We start from the raw sequence: 23,030 nt of genomic DNA, 5'->3' as shown, positions 1-23,030 counted from the left end.
CTATCCCAAGAGATTGATAAAGGGCTCAGGCCACTTGCCCAACAATAGGGGCCTATCCCCCAACCGGCCGCTCACCGGCGCTAGAATCCTCAACTTGCGCTTCTCCTTATCAATATCGGCAATGTAGACGTACCCCATTACGTTGGCCGTGCGTATCGTCTCTGGCGAGTCCTTGACGGAGGCATAGACGATGGCCAACGTCCAATGGGCCATGAGCTGTGCGGGGTCCACGCGCATCAGACCCTCGTCAGCACCGCCGCCGTACATGGAATCTGGTTGGGCACGCACGAGATTCAGCAAACAATGGACCTTTTTTTTATAAGAAAAAGAGGGGGGGGGGGGGGCCGGCCCCCGCGGGGGGGGGGGGGGTGGCGGGGGGCAGACACGCCGTGCCAGCGCTCGGGAGCCGTGGCGAGACGAGGTGGAGTGGAGTGGAGGAGAAGGGGCGGGGCAGAACTATGTTGTTGTGTTATGGAAAGGGGGGGGGGGGGGGGGGGGGGGGAGGGGGATGTTGTATTTGTTGAGGGGGAGGCAAGAACTCACAGTCTCCTAGTTTGTATATCGCCAAGCTGTCAAAATCGACTTGCTGCGTGGCGGGGCTCAGCGTCTGGCCGATACTACCAAAGAAGTACTCCTTGATGGACGCCTCGCAGGCCTGTTGCATGTAGCCCACGTCGCGCTCGACCACGCCCTCTGACTTTTCCAAGAGAAGAATGCTGTACTGCTCCCCGAGGCTGGTTCTTTCCGTGGAGAAGCGCTTAGAAATCTCCGCGTTGAGGCTCGCTGAGCCCAAGACGATAATTATGTTGACTGCACCCATTAGCACCGTCAGGGAAGTCAAAGCTTCCATTGGAGGGGGAGAATCGTACCCGAAAGTTCCTCCACAGCATGTACAAAGTTCTCCATGCCGACCTGATTGGTCTCCGTCACGGCCGGGGTATCGATAATCATGCCCGCGCTCTGAACCTCGGGATCCTGCCCCAGCCTCGACGTCACAGTCGCCGCCATCTTACTCACGAGCTCCTTGTACTTTGCCGGGTCCTCCTCGGAGCTCGCGTGGCCGTAGTAGTACACTAGCGGCAGCTTCACCGGGACCTGGCTCGGCCCGCTCGTCGGCGTCGTGCCCCACCCGTCAACAGCCTCGACGTCCAACAGCGTCCCGACGACACTGGCGCTCAACGTCCCCGGCAGGCTCAGCATCCCTTCCTTGGGATCCGTATTGACCACCAAAGGCTGCGCGCCGACCCTCGCGGCGTAGCTCGTCAGGGTCCTCGTCAGGCTCGTCTTGCCAGTCGTGGGCGGCCCGCAGACGGCGATCCTCGGACCTTCCCTCCTCTCGGCGGCGGCGCGCTGGCGCATGGCGGTGAGCTGGAAGTGCAAGTTCAGGACCGAGTTCGCCGGCGAGTCCTGGGGTTTCGGGTACTCGGCCACGGACTCGTCGGTGAGGACGCCCTCGACCTCGAGCTCGCAACCTTGCAGTGTGAGAATCTTGGACTTTGTGCCGGCAAAGGTATAGAGGTGCTGGAGGGCGAGCTCGGTGCCATCCTTTTCGGCCGTGCCCGAGAGGAGCTTGAGGGTGATTTGTGTGTCAAAGGCGACTTGAAAGCGCCATTCCCAGAAGGGCTGGAGACGGATCGTTCGGGTCTGGTTCGCCGACGTCGGTTGCTGCGATGGTTTGGCGTTAGATGGCGTTTCTCAGCTCCCCATTGTGTGGTTCTAGAGGTGATGGGTTTTTTTTGCTTACTGGCGCCACGAGGTGGCCCAAACCGGGGATGGACATGGTTGAATTATCTGATAATCATGGAGGACTGGGCAGTGCTATTGATTAGCGTTGCGACTTCTGGAAGGTCGAGAAAGTTGCCAAAGGTGCAATGCGGACTGGAGTCGTGTGGGAAATGCATCACCGCCGACGCGCCCACCGGGAATTGAGGGACCTTGACATCACAGCTGGGATTCCGGGATGGTCCGTGCGGGAGCTCCCAGACCTGGCGGGGTTTTATTTGGCGGGGCAGCGATTCTCAGGGCCGTCGTCACTGTCGCATGCGGCTTCCATGTTCCTGCATATTCTCCAGGCCTAGCGGGGACTGAGAACACGATGTCTATCGTTTCCTACGTATCGACAAGGTCAACCGATGAGGTGGGTGGATAGATACCCAGCTAAGGTATTCTTCCCAAGAAACACCAAAAGATCGAATGCAGCAAACACCAAGGCGCATGGCCTTTCTCAGAAACAGCTGCAAAAGTCCAGAAACATCGGCAAAACCTACGTAGTAAGCGCACGATCCAGGATCCACCCCGACGCCGTCAGAAACGCTTCTAATCCCCGGCTGCCTCCGCCTCGGCCGCATGTTCTTCCGAAACAGCCAATCATTTCCCAGTCTTACCTCGCACCGACACCGTACCATTACGCAAGCCCCCCCACGGCTCACGCCTCAACCCCCCAGCTCCGCCACCCGTACCACCCGTTACGTACCGGCTCAATCGCTCGCTGCCTGCTGACCTGACCCGCGTACCGAAACCTAGAGAGGCGAAAGGCCCTGTCTCTCCCTCCAGGTGCTCCTCATAAATGTCACCTTGTTTTGTCTGTCCACCCATCGTTCTTCCTCCAAGGTTACAAAGCCATAAGCCACCACACCTTGAACTCAACCATTACAACACCCCCAGAGCCCCTCGAGAGTATTGACCTCCAATTCACACACACACCCAAACTTCACTCGCACGCAGAAATGTGTTCCGCCGACATCTTCCTCGGCCTCCTGGCCATCCTGTTCCCGCCTCTACCAGGTACGTTTCCCCTCCACCCCTCACGTAATCGCGCATTTCATCGCGCAACAATGGCAAACTCCGTCGCAAATCGAATAATAACTAATCCTTGCGAAACTCTACAGTCTGGGTAAAGCGCGGCATCTGCGGCGCCGACTCCATCATCAACATCCTCCTCTGCCTTCTAGGCTACATCCCCGGCCTCATCCACGCCTGGTACATCATTGCCAAATTCCCCGAACCAGACTACGAATACGATACCCTCCCGCAGCAGGACCGCGAGGGTGGCCGCGTCACCTACGTCTTTGTCCACGGCAATGGCAACGGTAACGGGAACGGTCCTCACACCCAGCAGCCCCGTCAACAACCGCGCCCCTCGCAGCACAACGGCAAAGGTAACGGCGCAGTCGGCTACGGTACCACGAACAACAGCAACAACGCCGGAGGTTCCTCGAGACAGCAGCAGCAGCACCCCCAGCAGCAAGGCGGGGCTGGCGAGGGAAGCAGCGATGGCGCTGTGCCACCTAGCTACGCTGATGCTGTGGCTGGAGACAACAAGATTCAGACTCGGGATTAGAGTGGTAGAGGGAGTGGCACTGAGAACGTCTTAGACTGTGCTGCCGGTGCGGCGAACCCACTATCTCCAGAACCTGTCTTCTGTTTCTTCTTTCGGCCTTGAGCTTCACTCGGGCTCGCCTGACTCATTATTCTTACTGGTTCTTGTAAATTGGTTCAATGTTCATGGGGGTGGGGAATTTGGATCCCCCGCTATGCGGAGTTGGGGGGGTTTGACGAAATAATAATGTTTTGCACGACTTTACGCGAGACATTGATGATAATTATTACTGCATCATTCATAATCAAGAGGTACCAGATCCTCTGAATTCTCTTCTCTGAAGGGGTATCTTGGTCGAATCCGATCGAAACGCCGGTGCCTCCGTGATCTAGCTACCTCGGAGGAAGTATAATTCAATGTCCAGTTTTCAGCCTCAAACCGCCACACTGCTACTGTATCCTCTAATGAATAGCCTATCTTCTCTCTTTTCTGAGACGGCCAGTTGTGGCAAGATTCCATGTCAGTGATAGCCATCGGATCCTTGTTCATCAAACAAACATCGGCCTTGATTTCCCAGCTTCTTCTTCTGGCTTGATGGCCGACGGGGCAGGGCGCTCATTGGGCACGGGCTCCTTGTAGTGCCGCATAAGGTTCTGCGGCAGGAAGGTGTACCATTCTACGAGGACCTGACGAGCCTGCTTGATGAACTTGATGCCAATATTCAGCTCGCAGACGCAGAGTTGCAGTTTAAAGCCTGGTTTGAGCCTCTGCAAGATTGAATCATCCAGGAAGAAGGTATCCCGCTCCTCATCAGACAAGATCATGTCCTCACCGTAGTCGTAGCCATCTTCGATAAGGCACGGCTTCGTGACCATAGTTCCAACAGGTTCGAAGTGGTGCCCCATATCTAGGCGGATGCTGCGGGCGAGCTTGCGTGACTCGGCGGTCGGCCGGTGAATGGCGACGATCTCAACGCTGCACTCCTCCTCGCTAACGACCTTAACGGTGCTGTCTTTCAAGCCACCAATAACGGCATCATACTGTTCCCGAGTTGCAGTCATCGCCATCGCAATCTTGAATACCACCTCAGGGGAGAACTCCTTTGGGCGTTGGAACTCGTCACCCTCTCCGAAAAAGTAAAAGTCTTTGCAAAACATTTCCGATAGTGCCAGGTTGAATTGTCCAGGAAAATGGAGGAAAGCTTGATGGGCCAGTGGTAAGTCGACCTTGGCCTTTTGGCAGATATCCAGAGCCTCCTTGACATTTGTCTCGTACTCTGGGCACACGTCGTGCTGGAGAACGTAGGTGAGAAAGTTCTCTAGTAGGCCAACGGCTTGACCCATCTGCGCATAATCCCAGGCCGTCGTGTTAGGGAGGCTCTCGGAGCAGAAGCCGGCGACTACACCGGCAAAGTCCACGTCCCATCCGTCAGGGTCATCATCATTATAAAAGCGAGCGCCGCCACCGGAGCTGTAGACCATGTCGATTGCCGTGGCGTCTCGCTTCTCTGCCGGCGTCATATCCTTCAGATCGGCGTCCGTGTTGCCGCCAAACATGCGCGGGGTGGTGTCGATGCCGCCGAGGAAAAGGTACTTATTGAAGATCTGGTCAGAGGCACCTAAGCGGCGGCGAGAGCGGTAACGCTGGATACATGATTGAATGCGACTTATTTTCCGTCAGTTGGGGAGGGCCACATGGGGATGGAAGAAGAGTCTTACTCGGCGAAGGTGAGGTCTCTGTAAGCCCACGTCAGTAATCGCCTAAGGATGGTAAAGGATGACAAAGAGGACAAGTCACTTACGGGCTGTAGATGTTCTCGCGCTCGTCCTGGGCTTCAGCAGGTGTCATGGGAGGGTCGGCATAGAATTCTGGGAGAGTCCATGTTAGCATGGCACAGCCGCAATCGATTGTGGCCTAGTCAGAAATACCCTCGAAACCAGTGCCACGATACTTGTGCATGGCTGTCGGGCCGCGGGCCGCTGTACTGGCCTTTTTGCCTGCCATGTTGGTTGTTGCTGTATTGGAAATGTGGTTGAAGAAGGGTAGTTGACGAGCAGAGGAAGGGAGTCTCTAGTTGCTTTTTGGACGAAGAGAGAAGAAGTGGGTTGGGTGTTGCAGACGGAAGGAGAGATCAGCAATCAATTCACGTTGTCGACGTCTTGAATAATCCGCCGAAAAGTAAGGTACGGCGGGTAAGGGTGCTTCCCGTTGTCATTCGCTTTTGATTCCATCTTTCCGACTTACAAAGCAAAGAAAGGAGACGATATCGCAGCGAAACCTTCCTCACCTTACCACTACCATCGAGAGCATACTGGATGAGAGTGGCAAGAATAGTAAAAAACGTACTCTCCTATTGATTTCAGTTCTGCACTGACATAGTACAGGTAATTCGAAAAGCATGAAATCATGTATGGCCTTAATGACGTGCACAGAGGGCGGATCTGATCCAAACTTTGCCAGTTGTGAGGATCTACGCGACCCAATCACCTCAAGCATTCCCAGTTATCGGAGGCCTACCGCAGCCGATCTTCAGACAAACGCTGACGGCGAGCCAATTGTTTCCCAAAGCTTGGGTTCCTCAGGGGTTTGCGACGCAAAAAGAACGGCGGTTGGTGGAAAGCCTGCGTGGGACGCGGCACAACATCATTGGAATTGTAGGATGGCTTGCATTGCAGCGCGGCTTTTCGCTTCTTTGAGGCGGAAACTGAGGCGGAGTACTCAGTATCATTCACCATGCATGGCCAGTCCTGTCGCATTCGTATGGCGCGCGCCGCAGGAGTGGAGGATGACTGACCAAGGCGGCGGTCTGCATATTCCATTTGCTGCATGGAAAGCCCAGCTGACACGATTCGGTCGTGTCAGAGGGGAACAAGAGGGAAATTCTCGTGCGCTGGCGAGGTAGCGGTGAGACCACCCAAAGCAACCAACACGACATGACCCGAGCAGCCGGCGGCATCACGAACAGAAACAGATACTATGTGATTATACTCCTTTGATCTCACAAGTGTGGCGATGCAACGTTTTGGGGTGGTGTTGGATGGCTTCGCGATGCACCTGTCCAACAGTCTGGCCCAGATTCTCGGATATGGCGAAACTCGCGATGGACGTATCGTATAATGTCGCCGCCTGTTCGTGAAATACAGTCATACCGTCATTCAGAGACGAAAGGTCCCAAGAGCGAGCTTCTCTTGGCAGCCAGAGTCAGACTCGGAGAGATACGTAGTAAGCGAGGCCGCAGTCCAGCTGACGCATTGCCCTTTGGTATGCAGGTTACCCTACTACCAAGCAGTGGGGGTTAGCTCATTGACGTTGTTGACGACAACGACGACGACGACGACTTTGCTCAAAGCCTCGACTTGCCGTGTCGTGCAAATAAAGGGAAGACGAGCTGCGCCTATTCAGACCCTGTTGAAGCCAAGGTTGAACAGAGACGAGGAGACAGGGAAGTTGAGTAAGGCACTCGGCCGACTGCGGGAACCGCGGTTGGCCCCTTGGCCCAAGGAGTGGCTCGAGTGTGGGATGCCAGTGGTTCGTGTGCGCCTGGGATTGGGAGCGACAAGGGCCAGCGGCTGGACAAGGCGGACTCGGTTGAGAAGAGGGATGTGGATGTATACATATTGTGGTTAGGACGAAGAGGAAGAATAATTCACTGGCGATGTGGCTAAGTAGATTCGCAGCTCCCGCCACCTTTTCCCAGCGTTGGATTCCCGCAGCGGCCGGCAAGGGTCTTTTTTGAGAGATGGAGGGGCACGCCGCACGGGGGTGAGGGGGCGGAAGAGAAAGTAGCGTCGTTTCGATGGGAGAAGTCCCTGGGAACAGCGCGCAGCGGGGCCTCCTGTTCAGGTCCCTTGTCCCACCAGGTCGTTCTCCATCCCCTGCCAATTCCTGCCTGTAGCTGCTGCGCTGTGCGCTGTGCGCTGTGCGGAAACAAAATCCTTTTTTCTTCCCTCCTCCTTGCCTGTCCTGCTGCCAGCACCTGTTGCGATGTTGTGTCTCTGTTCGAGAACAGCCGGTAGGAAACAATGATGTTTGTCCCGCCCACACGCCGCTCTAAAAGGCGCCCAGGTGCCTTACTCGGTAGATACGTACCTTATTCAACCTTGCATCCCTTAGGCTTTAGGGGGATGGGGCGTAGCGATCCACTGGAAAAAGTACCTTGTGCTGCTGAAAGTACCTTGCCTTACCTTGTGGACCTCAAAGTACCTCCTCCGAATTTGATGTACAACAACGCAGCGCCCGGGGTACGTACCTCTTCGCGAATGGCATTTTCAATCTCGCTCTCGCGCCCAAACCAATTTGGCTGCTGCTGGCTGCTCTCATTCATCGTGGATTCGTGACTACGCCTCCTTCTTGCTCTCCCCCTCCTGTCATCTAACCTTGTTCTCTTGCCGCCGTCCTCCCACACCCCCGGACCAGATCAGCTTCATTTTAAGCTCTCCCCGTCCCCATCATCTCGAGGCTGGAGGCTCGTTTCCTCCATCACTGTTGATCTACTACTCTCGCGCCTTCATTCGCCTCCCTTGCCAAGCCGTCCCGACTGCCGTTTCCCGACTACTGAGAGCAAAAGAGAGATAGCCAAGGAGACAAACAAGAGGCACGCACAGAAACCTACTTGTTCGCCACACCGCGCTACGACCATCATATCCGTTACAAAACTTTCCAGTTACCCCGACTTCGACGCGCCAGGGACATCCAGGATATCCCCTGGGCATGTGAATCGCCCATAAACACACTTCAACATCCGCCGCTACTCTCGGTTTTTCCCTCACTTTTCAGCGCAACAAGATGGTCAAAAGGGGGATTCCTTCTCGCGCTGAACTAGTCGACTACACCCACACTGTTGCTGGCCAGTAAGTAGCTGTTCTGTCTCGTGTCGCTCGCTCTTTATACCCCCTTTTCCCACCGAATTGCGCTGCGAAGCCACGCAAAAAGACCAAAGACTCTAACGTCGGTTCGCCACCGTCAGTGCAGGAACCATGTGCGATCCCGATGGCGAGCTGTTCATCAAGCCCTGCACACAGGCAGAGATCGACTTTTATAACTCGGCCAACGAAGAGGACAAACACCCCGAATTCGCCGCATTAATGCCTGTTTACTACGGCACTTTGATGCTCACCGATCCCGCCGAACTCAGCTCTATCGAAGATGGCGTTCCGGGCCCCGTTGCCTCAGCCGAGGCCAAGGAGGAACTCACAAAGTCCGTCACCGGACAACCCTCTGCCGATTCGCACCAAGAGAACGGAAAGTGGGTGCAGAACAAGTCAAAAAAGATCAAGACAGATCAGGCTGTGGTGCTCGAAAACTCGGGTTTCGGCTTCACCTCCCCCAACTTCCTCGACGTAAAGCTGGGCGTGAGGCTGTGGGCCGACGATGCCCCTGCGGAGAAAAAGCGAAGATTCGACGAGATCACGGGCAAGACCACCCACGGCCCCCTGGGCTTCAGGATCGCCGGCATGAAGGTCTGGCGCGGTTCCACCATGAAGTCCGAGCTGGACCATGAAGACTACAAGATCTACGACAAGGACTACGGCCGCACCCATGTCAACACCGAAAACATTGTGGAAAACTTTCGCAAGTTCCTCTTCAACAAGGCCGCCGGCATCGACGACGACCTGGCGCGCGCTGTTGTCCAGGCTTTCCTCCGTGATCTGCGAGATGTAGAACAAGCCCTCGCCTCGGAAGAGAGCAGGATGTACTCGGCCAGCTTGCTGTTTGTCTTTGAGGGCGACGGTGAAAAACTTAGGGAAGCCATTGCGCAGAACAATGCGGTCGTCGACAGGTTCGAAGCCGAGGTTGAGACGAGCGAGAAGCCTGGTAGAACTACCCTCCGAGTGGATAGTGGCATCGAGCTGATCGACGAAGATCTTGCGACGACTATCGATGCCGCCGTTCTCGGTAACGATTCGGACGATTCGGACGACGACGACAAAGACCCTGCTCCCGCTCTGCCCAAGATCTACTCGTTGAAGCTCATTGATTTCGCCCACGCGCAGTGGACCGTCGGTCAGGGCCCCGACGAGAATGCGCTTAAGGGCGTACGGAGTCTGATCAAGATTTTTGAAGAAATGGAGCAATGAGAGTGAGACTCAGGCTTTCTCATTTGCCAGCTCGATAGAATGCGCCCGGGGCGCAGAGGCTACCGGACCTCGGGTTCCGCAGCACGACCACAAAAAGTTTTTCCAGGTCATGATTTGTGCGGTAAAGAAAGACCATCTACCAGCAGGCAACAGACGAGCACGGTTTGCCCAACTTTTACAATACCCAAATACAGTCGAGCGGGCTATGGTGCGAATTAGAAGTCGCTCCTGAGGAGGGCAGCAGGCTTGCATCCATGATAACGACCTTGAGACGCATCATCATCATCACACCAGGCGTCGGGGGTTCCTTGCAAATTCATCCAATACCATTACCTTATTCTTATAACTCGCGTCTTTTGCTTCGCAATGTAGTCTGAAATGTATCACTGCCGCGTGCTAACTGCAGGGAATCGAAAGGTAACCTCGCATCAACTATGGGACCTGCATGGAACCAATGCAGGCCGGCTGCATTGGTAAAACACGGACGACATCATCTCCTAACTTCACGGGAACCCCACATCCAGTTGGAGGACGGTGAGGTTGCTCGGCCAATGCGGGAGAGTGGATTAATGTCAATGAACGAAATTGGGAGTGACGAATGCTCGGACACAGCGGTGTCCTCGAGCCATTTCCGCAACTGATAGCGTTGGCTTCTTGAAAGAGGCATTAAGGAGACTGGTGATGACATGCAAGATTAAACATAACATATTGATGCTATTCCAGATCTACTCATCGGAGTTGTTGTCAATGACCGGCCTGATTCACATGCAAAGTGTGGGAGCTTCTATATTGGGGACGGCGGGGTGACATATTAGGTTCTATAGATCTCCACCACCGAGCAGCCGGCGATTCCTTCTCCAGTCTTGGGAAGAAGACAGTGCGGGTGGCCCTATGCAGGACACTGGTCTCTTGTTGATCTCTCGCCGTCAATATTCCTGCTTTTCCTGGTGTATACGCCTAGCCTGTTCTTTGCGTTTTTGTCTTTGTCGTAAGGTAAATCAATGTGATTCTCACTACTACAAGGTCGGCGATTAGGGAGATAGAGACGATGATAGAGACAGAGCCAAGATGAATGAGAAAGTGATGGGAGTGCAACACGTAATTTTCCCCCGACATTTACCATTTGATCATTTTACATATAAAAAAAAACCAACCAAAAAAAAAAAAAAAAAAAAAACTGATGCTACGATACATGTAATTGACAGATATCTCAAGTTTAATCAGCGCTCTTGCGATTGGTAGAGCTTCTGGAAGTTTTCTGGCGTACCTTACTTTAGGTGCCTCAATGTCTGCGAACAGTACGTACCGAGTGCCGGCTCCTGGTGCGGCGCTTTAGTGGAGCCGTATCGGAACGGAAAGTGCTTTCTCCGATACTTCCCTGTCAGTGCTGTCATGTGTCGTCGCGAAGCGTGCAGCCGCCTAGACTTTTTTGAGGCCTCAACCAGCGACTATCGCAATTCGGCGATCCCGAATTCATTTGCAGGTCAACTACTCTCGCTCACCATGGACGACCTCTTGAATCTCGAGCTTTTGTCACTCGTGTCCAAGGTCACCTCCGAACTGCAGAACCACTTGGGCGTATCCGACAAGACACTCGCCGAGTTCATCATCGCCCAGCGAGTCGACGCCGAAGACTACGATGGCTTCAAGAAGAAGCTGGCCGGCATGGGCGCCGACTTCCCCCCGAGTTTGGTGGAAAGCGTCGATCGCTTGGTGCTAAACATGCACCCAAAGATGAAGGGGAAGGCGAAGAAGAGCAGCAACGGTGCCGGCACCAGCGACGAGCACCACCACCGCAGTGCTGCCGAGAAGGACGAGATCTTCAGAGGCCTCTCGGTGCCCGACAAGCCCGTGGCATACGATAGCATAGGTGACGGAGTTGATGCTATTGACGATACGCTGGCGCTGTTGGAAGGGCTGGAGGGCAAGGCGCGGAAAGACAAGTCAGATTCGCGCAAGCGGAGCCGTAGTCCAGACGACGGTCGCGACACACGGCGGAAGCGGAGGGGTCGGTCGAGATCGAGGGAACGGAGGAAGCGCGACAAATACCGATCCAGATCACGATCTCACGACGATTTCGACAGTGGGCCTTCGCTGAAGCAGAGGAGCAGGAGACGCAACTACGACGACGAGGACGATGGCCGTTTCAAGAGGGCTCCCGAGCCCGAAGTCGACGACGCGCCTCAGCTTCACAAGGTGTACAGCGGTCACGTCACCGGTATCAAGGATTTCGGCGCCTTCGTGAACCTCCACGGCGTCCGCGGCAAGGTGGATGGTTTGGTACACATTTCCAGGCTGGTGGAAGGTCAACGGGTCAACCACCCGTCGGACCTGCTGGAGAAGGGCCAGGACGTCAAGGTCAAGGTTGTCAACATCGAGGGAAACAGGATAGGTCTGTCGATGAAAGAGGTGGACCAAGAGACAGGCATGGACCTATACCCGGAAGACAGGATATCCTCGGGCGCAAACATGCAAGCGCTGGGTGGCGGCGGCGGCCGGAACGGAAATATGTTCGACGATGGACCGATGCCGCCCCCGCAGCATCAACCTCGCCGGCAGAAGAAACGCATGACGTCGCCGGAGAGATGGGAGATTCGCCAGCTGATCGCATCCGGTGTCGCAAAGGCCTCCGATTACCCCGACCTGGAAGAAGACTACAACGCGACGCTGACGGGCGACGGAGAGCTGGAACTGGAACAGGACGTTGACATTGAGGTTCGAGAGGAGGAACCACCGTTCCTGGCTGGTCAAACAAAGCAGTCGCTGGAGCTGTCGCCTATTCGAGTCGTCAAAGCACCGGATGGCTCTATGAATCGAGCTGCCATGTCAGGTACCGCGTTGGCAAAGGAGAGGAAGGAGCTGAAGCAACAAGAAGCGGAGGCTGCTGCGGCAGAAGACTCCAAGGTCGATCTCTCTGCGCAGTGGAACGACCCGATGGCAGACCCGGACAAGCGCAAGTTCGCCAGCGACCTGCGGAACGCCAAGTCACAGATGGCCCAGAACAAGCCCGACGCTGTTCCGGAGTGGAAGCGAGCGGTGGCGCCAAAGGACCAGGCTTTCGGCAAACGGACAAACATGAGCATCAAGGACCAACGAGAGTCGTTGCCCGTGTTCGCCTTTCGACGGAAGTTTTTGGACGCTGTCAGAGAGCATCAAGTCATGGTGGTTATCGGAGAGACCGGCTCAGGCAAGACGACGCAACTGACTCAATACCTCGCCGAGGATGGCTTCGCCAACGACGGCGTCATCGGATGCACACAGCCCAGACGTGTTGCCGCCATGTCTGTTGCGAAGCGTGTAGCCGAGGAAGTTGGGACCCCGTTGGGTGAGGCTGTCGGGTACACGATTCGATTCGAAGACAAGACGAGTCCGGCGACCAAGATTAAGTACATGACAGATGGCATGCTTCAGCGTGAGATTCTTGTCGACCCGGACCTGAGGCGTTACTCGGTCATTATGCTCGACGAGGCCCACGAGCGTACCATTTCCACGGATGTCCTGTTCGCGCTTCTGAAGAAGACGATGAAACGTCGGAAGGACCTCAAGGTCATTGCCACATCAGCAACACTCGACGCCGACAAATTCTCGTCATATTTTGACGGCTGTCCCATTTTCACAATCCCTGGTCGCACGTTCCCCGTTGAGGTCCTGTACTCGCGCGAGCCCGAGTCCGATTACCTCGATGCCGCGCTGGTCACCGTCATGCAGATTCACCTTACCGAGCCGCCCGGAGACATTTTGCTTTTCTTGACGGGCCAGGAAGAAATCGACACGTCGGCCGAGATTCTGTATGAGCGGATGAAAGCATTAGGGCCCAACGTCCCAGAGCTCATCATCCTCCCCGTGTACTCTGCACTTCCCAACGAGATGCAGAGTCGCATTTTCGATCCCGCACCCCCGGGCTGCCGAAAGGTAGTTATTGCAACCAACATTGCCGAAACCTCCATCACAATCGATAACATCTACTTTGTCGTAGACCCCGGTTTCGTCAAACAGAATGCCTACGATCCCAAATTGGGCATGGACTCTTTAGTCGTCACCCCGATCTCGCAGGCCCAAGCAAATCAGCGTGCTGGACGTGCCGGTCGTACGGGGCCCGGAAAGTGTTTCCGCCTGTACACCGAAGCGGCATACCAGTCCGAGATGTTGCCTACTACCATTCCGGAGATTCAGAGACAGAACTTGTCACACGTTATTCTCATGCTCAAGGCCATGGGCATCAACGACCTTTTGCACTTTGACTTTATGGACCCTCCGCCGATCAACACGATGCTCACGGCGCTGGAGGAGCTATACGCACTCAGCGCACTAGACGACGAGGGCCTGCTGACGCGTCTGGGACGAAAGATGGCAGACTTCCCCATGGAACCGTCTCTGGCCAAAGTGCTCATCATCTCGGTCGACATGAAGTGCTCGGCCGAGATGCTCATCATCGTCGCCATGCTCAACCTCCCCAACGTATTTTACCGCCCCAAGGAGAAGCAGTCGCAGGCGGACCAGAAAAAGGCCAAATTCCACGACCCGCACGGCGACCACCTCACGCTCCTCAACGTCTACAACTCGTGGAAGCAGAGCAGCTACTCGAGCCCGTGGTGTTTTGAAAACTTCATCCAGGCGCGGTCGATGAAGCGGGCCAAGGACGTGCACGACCAGCTAGTCAAGATCATGGACCGGTACCGGCACCCCGTCGTCAGCTGCGGGCGGCACACGCAGATTGTGCGGCAGGCCTTGTGTTCGGGCTTCTTCCGCAACGCGGCGCGGAAAGATCCGCAGGAAGGGTACAAGACGCTCATTGAGGGGACGCCGGTGTACCTGCACCCGAGCTCGGCGCTGTTTGGGAAGCAGGCCGAGTGGGTTATTTATCACACGCTCGTGCTGACGACCAAGGAGTACATGCACTGCACGACGAGCATCGAGCCCAAGTGGCTCGTGGACGCGGCGCCGACGTTTTTCAAGGTTGCGCCGACGGATCGGTTGTCCAAGAGGAAGCAGGCGGAGAGGATCCAGCCTTTGCATAACAAGTATGCTGGCGAGGATGATTGGAGGCTTAGTGCGCAGAGGAAGGGTGGTCGTGGCGGTGGTGGCGGCGGGACGTGGGGTTAGTGCCGCCGGTGTGGAGGGAAAGCCAAGGGGGGTGGCGAGGATACAGGTTGTTGTAGCTCACGTGAATATACCCAAGAAGAGATATCTGATGCACTCACACTTGTACGTGATTTTGGGATAATGAACACATCGCCCGTGACCCAACGAGACAGTCGACGACGGTATCGGGAATTTGTCAGTCTGGCCTTTTTCTTCTTGTTGCTGTCGCATAGAGTGGTAGCCAAGACTAGATTACAGAGTCACGGATTAAGCGAGAGCCTCTTCGGAACGACTGGGAGAGGCAACCACCCGCGACCTGGTCCTCTACAAGCCGGCTAGATCCGTTAAGAGCCAAGATTTCGGGAACGTGCATTACCCTGCCTGCGAAGACCTGAAGTAGGTGGCCTAAGATTGGTGAGTCGGGAGCGTGGACAAGGGATGAGAGTAGTTAAGTATCATCAGAGCACTTGTTGAGGTGAGGAGGGCTTGGCTTTGGTGAATGTTGGATTTTGGCGTTGTAAGGTAGTAGACTGCACTTCGATGTTGGGTTTTCCCGGGAAGCAGAATGATACCCGTGTGCGTCCAAGACTAAGACGCTTTTCTACATTCCCCCGTCCCTCAGGTTGCGGTGCGGACTGGACTGACTCAACTTCACTCGGCCGATGGTATGGACAAGATGAATCAACGGGAAAGGCAGGTCGGAGCCGTTTGGTTGATCCCCGGCGCGGCGATGAACATATTTTTGCGTAGGGCTTCTGAAGCTTGGCGGGGGCTCGGGCATGCATAATCCGTAGATGGAGAGATTCGGTTTTTTCAGAGATGGTCAGTGTCTTGGTTCATTAGGAGGAGGCAGATGAACAGATACTTAGACTTTGTCGGTAAAAGATGGGAAATGATAAAATGGGAATGACTCGCAGCGCAGATCTCAGTCCTGTCACTTTTTTGTTTTTCTTCCTTTTGCCCTCTTTGTCTCGCTCCTCAAACTAAGCTTGGTGTAGAAAGATCCCGGCCGGCGATCCATCAAAGAAGCCTCTGGTGCCAAATTTAGTGGTTAATTAATTGTCTATATTAACTGTCGATGCTTTCCGCTGCGAGCGTGAACTCTAAATGGCGTCTGCAGAGCCGCGCGCATACTCTACGGCAACGTCCACCGAAAAAGTGTGGGTCTCTTTTCTTTTTTCGTGGTTCAGGACATTTTGGTAATGTCGCCAAGATGCTCCGGGATGGATGGGTTTTGCATTGGCTACGAATGCTTATCCGGCAAAGTTGAAAGATGGGTCGATCATGCAAGAAATATTACAGTTACATCAGATTGAATGTGAGTTGTCGGGGCGTGGGAAGCGGACGGAATTTGCTGTGTTCACAAAAGGCTTGAATGACTCCCTCTTCTCTCATCTACTATGGGGAAAAGACTGGTTTGGGGGTTTCTTGGTGGATTAAGGGCAGGGCTTTTGAATTAGAGCTGGGACAAAGTCCTAGACACTGGACGAAAAGTTTGGATGGCATCTGTCAGAACTAGCACCGCGCTTCATCTGGTATGATGAGACGAAATGAAGAACGACAAGTCTGACGATTACATTTGAGCATTGTGACAGGAAAAGGGTGTATTAGGCGTTAATTTCTGGTCGGCAATTCACGGCGTCGCTTTTGTGACAAGCTTTGAGTGTCTATTCTATCAAAACGAAAGGAGAAGCAGTCGCTATCAATGAAAGGCCTGCGTATTCCGCCTCGCATCGCATGCAACCCGATAGTGACACCGCCGACGTCCGCGATGACGAACCACTAATACACGGCGTTCCACGTCGGCGATCGTGCAGCGCATAGCGCGGTGGGGTTCAAATATTCCATGGGACGAGTCACCCCTAGTTTGATATCATGGCGACTTTTGCAGACCAAGGCAGAGACAACTAAGAAGATATTCGCATACTTTGATCGATTTGGGCCTGTTCATTCCATCGTTTTGTTCACCCTTGGAGGCCACTTTGACCGCGTCGGGAACGAAGAACTTTCAGTTGGTGGTATCGATATTTGCTCATGTGCATATCGACGCAGGGAAGGAATCGACAGAATCCTTCTTTCACTTACACAGTGACCGGATTAGGCAACTCATTACATGCTTGAGATCAGTCCCGCTTAAGAATGACGGAATCTTTAATCTGGCCGGAGCAATTGAAAGACCAACTATGTTACCTTTGGGATTACATGTTGCGAACCTTTCATCAACGCCATATTTGCTAAACAAGAGACATTTGAATACTTAATATACGCATCGCGAGGAGAGGTAGTCAAAACACGATTGCACAACGATTTGTGCTCCTGAACTGATGCTGCAAAAAGCCTTGAACTCGAACGGCCGAATGGCCATGCAAGTCTGTCCATTCATGCCATTGCCTTGGATGAGAGTAAACCCATGTCGCAACGTGTAGACTTGAAAATACAACGTCAAAAGCAGCTGAAATCAAGGCAAGAGCCGATCATCTCCCGAACGGTGGCACCTCCGAAGCAGTGCCGTTACAAGGGGATCTAGGCGAGAGACAGACTCCACCGGGCCCTGCGGCTTATATGTGCCGTTCAGTAGATGGATCAATGCAGACACAGCAGGCAGGTTACGTCTACTGGCACACTAGATTATCGACGCGGGATGCTGATGGACCTCTAGGCTAAAGAGCCATCTCGATGGATGAACAGACCTCGCCCAGACATGTGGGAGTTTAGCGTGATCGGTAGCGAGTGTTCATCAGTGGATGGGACCATCTGAGTGGATAACTATCGCCAACTCAGCACGGCTGACAACACTCATTACCAACAAGACGGATGGTAAACTGGGTCCCGGGGCCATGGTTTGACCTGCATAATTGTGTGCAACCACCTTGAATTGCCTCTTTTCAGTATGGTGATACTAGATGGTACATTGCGCCCTTGGGAGAGAAAAAGAGCCCTACTTTAAGGACCAAATAATTACACGAATAAAGATATTGATGTTTGAGTTCCTATTTCTATCTTGATGACCTTCAATACAAGGTCTGGTCCCGGGCCATTGAGGCGTCAGTCTATTATCGACCTCCAGGTGCCAGACGCTACCGATTCCAATAAGAAAGACGGTCACCCAAGTTGAAGGAGATGAAAGGAAGCCATATTTAGTACGCGGGCCCAGGGGATCGGAAAATATTCCTTGATATCATGTCGTCTTTATATTGCGAGCCAAAGCTGAAGCCTGAAAGAGGAGGGGACCAGACTGTAAGGGGCACGCAGCCGAGACAAAAGCGGAGAAAACAAGGCTCAAGCGAGGGCTGTCATCCAATGTTGGAAAGAAATGACAACTACAAAATCGGAATACCTACAAAAGGTTCTCCAATCGGACCTGTCCCAACAGTTCTGTCGGGTGTTTCCATTGCATTTGATGTCTTTGTGCAGCTTCGCCCTGTGGAATGCTCCGAACATGAGGACCTAGGTGGGCAGCAAAAGATTGGGAACCCACATGCAACAACTGTGCCGCTTTTTTTTTTTTTTTTTTCCCTCCCCTTCTGTTGATAACTCCACCGGGGCAACTCCTTCGCTAATACAGATTCGAATACGACGGCCGCCACTACGCCGCGGAAACCAGCCCTGTGAATGTCTCGATTGGTCGTTGACTTCCGAAGCGGGAGGCTCAGCCCCTGAGCGGGAATAGGTGGTAGTCAAAGCGACACGTTGTTTTTTTGGGGCCCTCCAATCCCGAGAGGTGTGTGTGAACGGATATGGGAATGTGGTAAGTACGGCAATTCGACGGGTTTAAGGCGCCCCATGGCCAAGTGTTGAGGGGACCAAAGGAAAATTTATTCATGATCCGTCGCTCTGGTGTAACGTAACTGAAAGAATACATGTGGCATTGAGGACAAGTGATGGATAGCAAGATATTTGTATCAAAAAGGAAGAACTTGAAGAAAGCCGCCGCTGCTCTAGAGGATCCGATGCAACGGTGCAGAAGATCTTTGCCAATCCCGCCCCCAAGAGAGACCAGCGCCATCAAGATCTCGGCGGCTTGAGTGAGACAACCCCTGCCTAGCGCGGGACAGTGGCTCGAATGTTCAATGGTGAAAAAAAAAGGGGAACAGCGGATCCTGCCTGCCCGTCAGTCCAAAGAAAAACAACACACCACGTTCACGACATCCACCCAGACCACCAGCAGGCCCCCGTTGCAGCCCACTCGAGTCCACTCAGTTCTGATCAAGGGCCCGTTCCTGGATGGCGAGCAGGGGTGGGCTTACATGCGCCCTCCACTTCATTGGCCTCGGGACGACCACCTTTTGCGCGGACTTTGCCTGAGCCGCCAGCCAACCGCCGTGCCGTTCCTGGCGTCCCATGGTCGAAGGTGGACTTAGTGCATGCATTCTGGTGTTTGAGGTTTCTGGGCCTGCAGGAAACATGTTCTTGTTCCCACTCACAGGCGCATATGTCAATGCACAAGTGGCATAGAGGCATGGGAATGCGAGGAGGTGGAACCACCACTGCCTACGTCTGCGACTAGACAAGGCACAAGAACCCTTGAGATATTCCCAGAACCGGTAGACTCTGTCAAGGGGGTCGAGTACAGGAGCGGGCTATGGATGTTCTGGTTCGTTCTCCGTCCAGAGCCCCTGAACGAGGCACCGTTCCCGAGCCTGCTCACTAGGACTTCGTCGGGACGCGGAGATCCAATGAGAATGAGATTGCTGGAGAAGCAGGTAGGCTGTAGACCCCCTGAAGCACTTCCTCCCATAGCTCCGCGGGTGAAACGAATGGCCAGGAGAGAATCTGGGTCGACCGTCTTTTCAGCTCGGTATAAGACTGTTAGATAACCCCATGGGAGCAGGCGCCCTGCGCATCTAGGCCCTCTCTCACACCTTTTTTCAAGATTCCTTTTCTGGTCTCTTTAAGTCACTCTTTTGTTAAAACAAGCCTTTGAGATCCTTCATTCCGTTCACTCACTCTGCTTTGAAGCGCCATTTCTGTCGTTTCTTGAACGTATTTTATTTTTCTACCTTAGTTTCAGTGGTTGTGTTTTAGTAACTTTTCGACTTCGTTTTCTGTTTGTTTTATCGAACTTTAGCCCATAATGGCGCCTTCGCTTTTCTCCACGCTCTCTTCCGCCCTCCTCCTCACGTCTTCCGTCACTGCCCAACAGACCTACCAGTTGGCAGACAGCTACGACTCGACCAACTTTCTTGAGAAGTTTGGCTTCTTTACGGTATATTTCAAGTCGAAGGGCACAACACAAGTATCTGGTGAGAAGCCGGCTGACCATGTTTCTTTCACTAGAGTGACCACTCGACCGGAAACTACAACGATGTTGACCCCACTGGTGGATATGTTAGCTACAAGTCGGCAGAGGAGGCTCAGAGCTTGGGTCTCGTGAAGACCGTCGATGGTGACCTTTACCTCGGTGTCGACTCTACAACTAAGCTCGATGCCGCTGGTATCGGCAGAAGCAGTGTAAGAATCGAGAGTACGGCCAAGTATGGCCAGGGTCTTTTCGTCATCAACTTTTCTCACCTTCCCAAACCCGTCTGCGGTGCATGGCCTGCGGTGTAAGTTGCTTTGCATCAAATCACCCACATACATACCATATGCGACATGCTTATAAGATATCCACAGCTGGACCGTCGGCAACCCCTGGCCCGCCGCCGGCGAAATCGACATCGTCGAGACCTGGAACGAGGACAACGTGAACAAGGTCGTCCTTCACACCGACGGCACCCTCGCTGAGTGCCGTATCGACGGCACAAACATGACCGGCACCATCAGCAAGCCCAACTGCGCAAACTACGCCGCGGGCCAGTCCGACAACGAGGGCTGCGCCGGCCTCGACGCCGCCGCCCCCTTCGGCTCGGCCGAGGGAGGGGTGTACGCCATGCAGTGGACCGACACCGCCGTCCGCGTCTGGGGCTTCACCCACGCCAACGTCCCCGCCGACATTGCGAGCGCCAGCCCGAACCCGGACACCTGGGGCACGCCCAGCTTCACCACCAGCACCTGCGCGGCCGACAAGCTGTTTGAAGAGCAGAAGCTCGTGGCCAACATTGACTTTTGCGGCGTGGCGGGCAACGACGGCATCTGGACCCAGACTTGTGCGGCAAAGACTGGTCTCACCTGCAAGGAGTGGGTTGCCGCCAACCCGGCCGCCTTTGCCGACGTCTTCTTCAAGATCAGCTCGATCAAGATCTACAACCTCAAGGACGGTAACGCGACTGCTTCCGTCATCTCCAGCCAGGTTGCGGCTTCGACTGTCGCCCCTACCTCTATCGTTCAGACCGCTGTGGTCAGTTCCTCTGTGGTCAGTTCCGCTGTCGTCAGCTCCTCTGTCGTTCAGACTGCTGTCGTCAGTCCCTCTGCGGTCAGTTCCGCTGTGTCCAGCGCCGTGGCCTCCGAGAAGCCCGTTGCGACGATTCCCGCCGTCGAGAGCCTGCCCACGAGCCTGCCCACGAGCTTGCCCACCCGCCTGGCGACCTCCACCGTCTACGCTACCAACATCAAGACCATCACCTCTTGCGCTCCCGAAGTCACCAACTGCCCGGCCCGCGAGACCCCCCAGGTCGTCACCGAGATCGTCCCCGTCACCACCACCATCTGCCCCGTCGTCGACGTCCCTACCCAATTGACCGTAATCAAGACCGAGGTCCACACCATCACGTCCTGTGCCCCCGAGATCACCAACTGTCCCGCCAGAGAGACCACCGTCACCAGCCAGGCCGTCATACCGACGACCTTGGCCGTTCCCGTAGAGAGCTACACCCCCTCGAAGCCCGCCGGCGGCAATGCTCCCATCACCGTCAGCTCCCAGGAGCCCGTCGCCGACATCACCACCGCCATCACAACCTACGAGACCCACGTCGTCACAATTACCTCCTGCGCCCCCGAGGTGACCAACTGCCCCGCCAGAGAGACGACCATTGTCACTAGCAAGGTCATCCCCACCACAATCCCCGGCGTTCCCGCCATCCCCACCGCCGCCGAGTCCGCGAAGCCCGTCGTCACAGGCCAGGTCCCCGTCGAGCAGATCACCACCTACCTCACCAACATCGTCACCATCACCTCTTGCGCTCCCGAGGTGACAAACTGCCCCGCGAGAACCTCCACCGTCATCACCAGCGCCGTCATCCCCAAGCCCACCACCGAGGGAGGACAGCCGCCCGCCGCCCCCGTCACCACCGAGGGCCAGAAGCCTGTCCCCGTTACCACCGACGTACCCACCGTCTTGACCACGTACAAGACCAACGTCGTAACCATCACCTCCTGCGCCGCAGAGGTGACAAACTGCCCTGCTAGAACGTCCACCATCGTCACGAGCCAGCTCATCTCCACCACAGTCCCCAAGCTCGTGACCCCCGTCGCCCCCGGCGCCGAGAACCCCACCCCCGCCGTCTCTGATGAGCCCGTCCCTGCTACCTCCGGTGCTTCAACGCCACTAGGCGCCGGTGTCCCGACCGTCGGTGTCCCCGCCGCCTCCAACACCGCCTCTGCCGAGAAGCCCGTCTTCGAGACCCCCGCCGCCTCCGGCACCGCCACCGGCCTGCCCCCAATGCCCACGACCTTGATTCTCGCACCGTCGTCCCCTTACAATGGCACCCTGACTACCGCTGAGATCCCTGTCGGAACCGGGTCTACCTCCCCTTGTGTAGGCGCTGCATGCCCGGCCACCACCACTGGTCCCGTCCTGGCCGGTGCCGGCAAGCTGACGTCTGGCGGATTGTTTGTGATTGCTGCGGCGGCGTTGGCTGCATTTGTCATCTAATATGGGATGCAAATTTGCCACGTCATGTAGAGGACGTTTCCTTTTTCTTCTTCTATGGTCTTCTTTGTATTCCATATGCTTCTCATAGAGCGCATATTCGCCTTCGGTCAGCATAGCAAGCGTCGGAAAAGCGCATACCAATGTACTATTCAAACTGTTCATCTACATTGTGTCTGATCAAGTACGCAAGTCCTTTCTCTCGAACATCTGAACCCAAATGGTGAAGTTGTCCACCATTTGTATTGAGAACGGCTGCGCGAATTGAGGTGACGATCTGCTTAGCCATGACTGCCCATGTCATCCATCAATGGCTGGACTCCTCATATAACTCACCACGAATGAGAGACACAACTCCCCATAAAATCATGGCGTCAGTCTTCAGTGGAATGGTTCTCACAGTCTAAAGGAAAAGAATTCAGTTGGGATTACCGCCCCACGGTGGGTGAAGGTGGCTACATCGGACAAGCAGCATATGTAGATAATTTCGGCCATGGGTACTGGAGTTTGTGGCACATTAACACCCTTGATATCACCCTGCTTTCAATAAATGATTTCTATAGGAGTTATTTATGCACGGCATACCGTCATACGCATTTCTATTTCGGCGTCCTTTTTAAGAGTTCTCAAATCGAGCATGAGGACTACACGTGCCTACACATCAGTCTGCAGTTCAAGCAGATAAACAAGTGATGACAAGCCTTGAGCCTTGAAAGCCTTCGTTTAGCTGTCTTCATGCTGGTAGGAGGCCTGACTGATTTGGAAGACTTGCAAAATCTTTTTTCCAGTCTTCCAGGTCGCTATC

At 54.7% G+C, this 23,030-nt stretch overlaps 6 protein-coding genes across 6 annotated transcripts; 4 read left to right on the top strand and 2 right to left on the bottom strand.

The window, feature by feature from the left end:
* Positions 1-1,780, bottom strand: CORC01_12110 (pre-mRNA cleavage complex II protein Clp1; the record flags this gene model as incomplete). Its single annotated transcript, XM_022623731.1, has 4 exons — positions 1-272; positions 544-810; positions 870-1,665; positions 1,745-1,780. 4 exons carry the CDS (start codon positions 1,778-1,780, stop codon positions 1-3), a joined length of 1,371 nt encoding a protein of 456 aa, XP_022469768.1.
* Positions 1,781-2,726: 946 nt separating this feature from the next.
* On the top strand, positions 2,727-3,340 carry CORC01_12109 (uncharacterized protein; the record flags this gene model as incomplete). The annotated part of the gene is made up of 2 exons (XM_022623730.1): positions 2,727-2,784; positions 2,889-3,340. The coding sequence occupies 2 exons, from the start codon at positions 2,727-2,729 to the stop codon at positions 3,338-3,340; spliced, it is 510 nt and encodes a 169-aa protein (XP_022469767.1).
* A 527-nt stretch (positions 3,341-3,867) lies between these two features.
* Positions 3,868-5,323, bottom strand: CORC01_12108 (argonaute siRNA chaperone complex subunit Arb1; the record flags this gene model as incomplete). Its single annotated transcript, XM_022623729.1, has 4 exons — positions 3,868-4,984; positions 5,038-5,055; positions 5,121-5,187; positions 5,248-5,323. 4 exons carry the CDS (start codon positions 5,321-5,323, stop codon positions 3,868-3,870), a joined length of 1,278 nt encoding a protein of 425 aa, XP_022469766.1.
* A 2,781-nt stretch (positions 5,324-8,104) lies between these two features.
* Positions 8,105-9,396, top strand: CORC01_12107 (inositol polyphosphate kinase; the record flags this gene model as incomplete). Its single annotated transcript, XM_022623728.1, has 2 exons — positions 8,105-8,169; positions 8,286-9,396. 2 exons carry the CDS (start codon positions 8,105-8,107, stop codon positions 9,394-9,396), a joined length of 1,176 nt encoding a protein of 391 aa, XP_022469765.1.
* A 1,503-nt stretch (positions 9,397-10,899) lies between these two features.
* Positions 10,900-14,499, top strand: CORC01_12106 (helicase associated domain-containing protein; the record flags this gene model as incomplete). Its single annotated transcript, XM_022623727.1, has 1 exon — positions 10,900-14,499. The coding sequence occupies one exon, from the start codon at positions 10,900-10,902 to the stop codon at positions 14,497-14,499; it is 3,600 nt and encodes a 1,199-aa protein (XP_022469764.1).
* Positions 14,500-19,552: 5,053 nt separating this feature from the next.
* On the top strand, positions 19,553-22,228 carry CORC01_12105 (mixed-linked glucanase; the record flags this gene model as incomplete). Its single annotated transcript, XM_022623726.1, has 3 exons — positions 19,553-19,684; positions 19,756-20,024; positions 20,092-22,228. The coding sequence occupies 3 exons, from the start codon at positions 19,553-19,555 to the stop codon at positions 22,226-22,228; spliced, it is 2,538 nt and encodes an 845-aa protein (XP_022469763.1).
* Positions 22,229-23,030: the final 802 nt, after the last annotated feature.

Source organism: Colletotrichum orchidophilum (assembly GCF_001831195.1).
Source record: "Colletotrichum orchidophilum strain IMI 309357 chromosome Unknown Scaffold_143.1, whole genome shotgun sequence".
Classification (NCBI taxonomy): domain Eukaryota; kingdom Fungi; phylum Ascomycota; class Sordariomycetes; order Glomerellales; family Glomerellaceae; genus Colletotrichum; species Colletotrichum orchidophilum.
Note: the sequence above shows the minus strand (reverse complement) of the source record. Positions and strands in the feature narration are given on the sequence as shown.